Genomic DNA, 4,887 nt, shown 5'->3' on the forward strand with positions numbered 1-4,887 from the left:
TGCTTCTGTCCCTGTGCTCCATGTTCCCTGCTATGAGACGCTCCCTGCTATGACGTGGGCTTTCGGCCTTGTCCAGGCACCTACATAGCATCCCCTATCCCCCACCTTTCACTCGAAGTTTCTAGGTGGAAATACAGCTGATTTCAAGTCAATGTAAATGTGCTCCCTGGCTTCTGTTTCACCAAACCAAGAGCCCAAGATGCAAGTTTTCTGTCCTAGAGCTCAGGATAGGGCAGGACACACACAGCTCCTGAGTCTCCTTCTCCTGCTCTCACAGGTCTGTTTGCTCCCCAAGGACTGTTTACCTGCTCTGCATTCAGCCCTCATGACCTGCACCTCCGATCCATCAGCAGCAGGCCTGACACAGAACACCACCTGCCCCAGAGACGAAGTGGAGACAGGAAGGGGGCAGACTCTGCCCTCAGGAACAGGCTGTCCACCTGGACCCTGAGCCACACAGAACTGTCCCCAGCGTTTAGTCTTACAACGCAGGGTGCACTTTTCCATTCTACTGCACACGAATACACACACACGGCAAACACATCACTGGACTGACTTCACTAACGGTAGTAACCTGCTGCTGAAACCAGGAAGCCTTGAGACAGACCCAGCGCATACCCCAGGCAGTCAGTGGGTAGTTGGGGCCGGACTCGCAGGACATGGCACTCAGCGGGCCCTGCGGGTCACAGCCTCCCTGCACACATCTGTGCATCTCTACCCGAGCAGAAATGCGTGAATGTATCTGAGTCCATCTAGAACTAATGCTCTAGGGTCAGATTTTCTCACCCCCTCTTACTGTACACGATGGGGTGGGGGGTTCTGAGACCTGGAGACACGACACAGAGTCACCAGGACAGCCTGTGGAGCTGTGGTTAGAGCACACGTTCCCGGAACCCTGGATGTACCACCTGCCTACTGCCACCTGGGCCACCCTCTCCCTTCCTCGGCTCCTCAGAGAAGGGGGCTCAGGCGGCAGGAGGCCCAGCGGGGGCTCCACCCAGGACACCTCTCACCTGCTGACACTTCTCTACTGTGATTATAGCTTCAGATGAAGAAAAAAACCCCAACAGAGACAATTTGTGAAAACAGAAAACAGATGTTTATTTAAAGATAACACAAGCCCCCCTCGAAAGAAATTTAGTTAAAATCATGGATTGGGAGAAAAAAATGAACACAGCGAAAGCAGGGAACAGGGACACCACCCCATCCCGAGGGACACCGCATCTGGTCCCAGACAGGTCTGCAGAGGAGAGACCCACATGGGCAATGGACTCTGCAAAATCGGGCCTAGAAGTAGGTCAGCTCGTCGTGCCTGCTTTTGTTGGTCTGGTAGCTGGTCAAGGCCACGGGCTTGTTCTCATGCGGGAGGCTTTCAAACACTCGGATGTGCACGAAGTCATCCTCGTCCACTTGAACCTGAAAGGAGAGTCCAGTGAGGAGCAGGTGGGGCCTCTGACCCCAAGTCCCCCTGCTCCGCTGGACTTGGCTGGACAGGCAGGAAGGCCTTGGATGCCCGGAGGCTGCGTCCCTTCATGTCCCCAGAGACTGGGCTGAGGACACTCCCATCTTCCTCCTTCAAGTACAGGGGGTGCCCAGCCAGCACCCCTCACCCACACTTACTCCAGCAGAGCCCTGCGGGCCTCAAGAGGCTTGGTCCTCTCCTCCAAGGCAGCCGCAGGACACACGTGTACACACATGCCTGCACACACATGCTCATTTTAGACAGCCACCAACTCCCTGAAGCTGAGGGCTCCCACAGGACCCTGCTGAGCACTCCTGCCCTGGACACCTGTGAGCTCCCACTTCAGGCTCAACCTTCCTTTGAGGGGGACACCCCACCTTGATGAAGTAGTTCTTCCCAGCAACCAACTGGCTTTTGAACTCCAGAGCCTTGAACACTGGGAACTTCTTGTTCTCCTTCTCCTCCAGCTGGGACTTGACCTGGGGAAGGGGAGAAGGGAGAGACAGGTAAGCTCACCTGTATTAGAGGTTACAGCTGAACTCTAAGGCCCACATTCTACATACTTTCTAGAGCACATTTGTTCTTTACAGCTGAGCAGACATTAAAATGCTTGCCCTGATTTCAAGTACAGAAAAGTTTTTTAATTCTGCTGAGGTTTCAATGGTAATCATTTGCCTGTATCATTAGCCCTTTCTTTTCCAGACACAGATAGTTTCTATTCTCATGGTTACAAAGTGTATATGAGTTCGTACCTTACCATTTTCACTCAAACCTTCATTTGACAGAGTATGTAGTTTTTAATTACTTTGAAAGCTAAAACATTTTAAAATGTTAAAATTTAATATTAAATTTAATCTTCCATCTTATTGACGTGCCTTAATTCTCTTACGTAATCCCAATTTCTTCTGTGACAAAATATGCAGCAGATAAAGCACTTTTGTAGGGAAAAAAATGCTTTGCTGCATCTTTAGATGGTCTCTCTAGGTTGCAGGGCCTTTGGGCAGAGACTGTTTTGTGATCTTTGGTGTCAGATCTTTACTCTCAGATCAGTCATGTTTTCCAGGGTCTTGGCCTTTGGGGAACTGAGAATTTTTAAGGAAGAAGGGGAGAGCAGGTTGTTTTGTCTTGACTTGAAAACCTAAGCTAGTTTCCGAGTGCTCAGGCTGCTGTCTGGACCACTGGCAGCCACAGGAGCTTGCTGACTGCGCTGGAATCCTCAGACCAGTTGTGGGGCTTGGAGGAGTTCAGTTAAGACCAGGAGTGTGCTGCTCGGACAGCCGAGAGGATCACCATCATAAATGCCAGTGAGTCACTTGACAAAGGCCTTCAGGGAGGGGCCCTCCCTGTGAATGAAGTGGAGGGAAGGATCAGAGGGAGGGTCAGGTAGTGAGAATCTGGCCGCCTGCTCCCTCCGAGTTTGCCAGGGTCCTCAGGTGATCAGCTGGGTGTGTCCCCCTGGGCCAGTGCCCACCTTTGACTGAACACTCCCCTGTGTAGCCCCTGTTCCTGCTAGGTGTGCAGGGAATTGACCCTCAGACAGTTTACCTGACCAGGGAGGGCCAAGTGACACCCACAGACCCTCCTGGGGGTCTGGGATGGAATCACCTGTTTCAGGAGTGGAGGCAGGAGAACCCCACCCTGTGCAAGGACTGGGGAGAAGCCCAGGTGGAGGTGGTGGAGCAGCGGAGGTGGAGGCCTGCAGGACGGCAGGTCACTGACACAGCTCCGACCAGGAGAAAGATGAGCTGGACTGGAGCCAAGGAAAGCTCAGAAGGCCCCGGGTCACTAGGAAGCTGTCAGTTGCCAGACCAGAGTGACTAGGTGTGCAGAGGGCCAGGGAGGGCCCTAGGATAGGACTGGATGTGGTGGGTACAGGTCTGTCTCTGGCCTCACTTCTCCTCACCTGTTGATGAAAACTTCAGAAGGTGACCGGATGGTGCCCCTGCCCCTCACAGAGCCCACCCAGCACACGGGCGGCCTCCTTGTTCCCAGGGGCAGTGAGGACGGTCCACTCTCAAGGGCTGGACCCCAAATGCAGGCCATAGTGACAGAGACTCTCGTCTCCCAAGGGAACTCACACTCATTCAAAGCTCAGGTGACCAGCAGGAATTCTCCAGCCTGGAGACCCAAGAAAAGGCCGAGAGGGCTGGGCTCTCTGAGTGGCCACAGGGGAAAAGCTAGGAATCTCCTTCTGTCTGGCTCTCCTGGGAGTCCCAGCAAATTCCTACTTTTCACAGGTCTCAGGAGACTGACTCAGCCCCTTCCTTTACCACAGTCAGATGGTCCCAACCACAGGAGAGGAACAGGGCTGAGCTCATGGCCGACGTTAGGAAAAAGCAGCCAGGAAGGAAGGTTAAAGGACAAAAGCTTGTCTTCAGTCTCTTCTTCTTATCAGAACTCGAGCCTCCTGGGCCCTACTTGTGATGACAGGCAGGACAGGCCCAGCTCGTCCCACCCCAACCTGATCCTCCGGTGTGTTTTTCTGGAAGCAGGGCTGGACAGCTGACCAGGGTCTGAACCGGGCTCTGCCTCCTCGACCCAGCTACTTCCTGTTTCTAAACTTTTTATTGGAGACCACTCCAAATACAAAAAGGGCTACACTCAGTCCAGCCCGAGTCTCGGACGCCTGGGACCCGGACCCCAGATTCACGCATGGGGACCTCACCCCGCCTGCCGTATCCTTTGCTCTTTAAGTGCTATTCTCTGTCACCTCGCGCCCCCTAACCCAGTGGACACCTCCGCACCAGAGAGCTTCGCAGGCAGGGAGGTGCATCCACTTGCGTCCAGCCCGACTCAGGGAGGGATGCGCTCGGGCGCAGAGCCTCCGTCCCAGCGGGGCTGCCTGCGGACGCCCCCGGCCCCCAGTACCCCAACCGCCCCACACAGCCCGAACCTTGTCGGCGATGGCCTGGGTCTCGGCTGTGGCCGGCTGCGTGGCGGAAGTCCCTCCGCACATCATCTTGGCGGCAAGCGGGGCGGGAGCGTGCGGACACCGGGCGGCGGTCACGCGGGAGCGGCAGTCACGCGGAAGCAGCGGACACTCGCCGGAGCAGCGGACACTCGCGGGAGTGGTCGAGCGGAGTCGAGCGCCCAGACCTGGCGCGGCGGTCATGTGCCATGCGGGCGAAACCACAGCGCGCGGCGGGTGGGGGGGGGACCGGGACTGGAAATGGGTGCGGGGCGTCCCGGAAGGGAATGGAGCGCGGGCCGTCCTGGTCAGTGCGGACTGAGGAGGACAGGAGCACGGCCGCAGCCCGGGACCCCCGATGGGTACCGTCTCGGGACCAAGGGTCGTGTGCTGTAGGGCTGTTCCCCCTCCCGGGGTTTGGTGTCGTCCTCCCGGGCGGCGGAGTCGGAAGGTGTGGGCGGGGGCGCGGTCTGCAGGGTCCGGGGAGAGGGGTGGTCCACGCCCCGCGGGGTTGGGC

At 56.4% G+C, this 4,887-nt stretch overlaps 1 protein-coding gene across 1 annotated transcript; it reads right to left on the bottom strand.

Moving 5' to 3' along the window:
* Positions 1–1,080: 1,080 nt before the first annotated feature.
* LOC512805 (cystatin B (stefin B)) lies at positions 1,081–4,532 on the bottom strand. The gene is made up of 3 exons (NM_001037461.2): positions 4,356–4,532; positions 1,840–1,941; positions 1,081–1,416 (listed from the first exon to the last, which is right to left on the bottom strand). Exons 1-3 carry the CDS (start codon positions 4,419–4,421, stop codon positions 1,288–1,290), a joined length of 297 nt encoding a protein of 98 aa, NP_001032538.1. The 5' UTR covers positions 4,422–4,532; the 3' UTR covers positions 1,081–1,287.
* Positions 4,533–4,887: the final 355 nt, after the last annotated feature.

Source organism: Bos taurus, chromosome 1 (genome assembly GCF_002263795.3).
Source record: "Bos taurus isolate L1 Dominette 01449 registration number 42190680 breed Hereford chromosome 1, ARS-UCD2.0, whole genome shotgun sequence".
NCBI lineage: Eukaryota > Metazoa > Chordata > Mammalia > Artiodactyla > Bovidae > Bos > Bos taurus.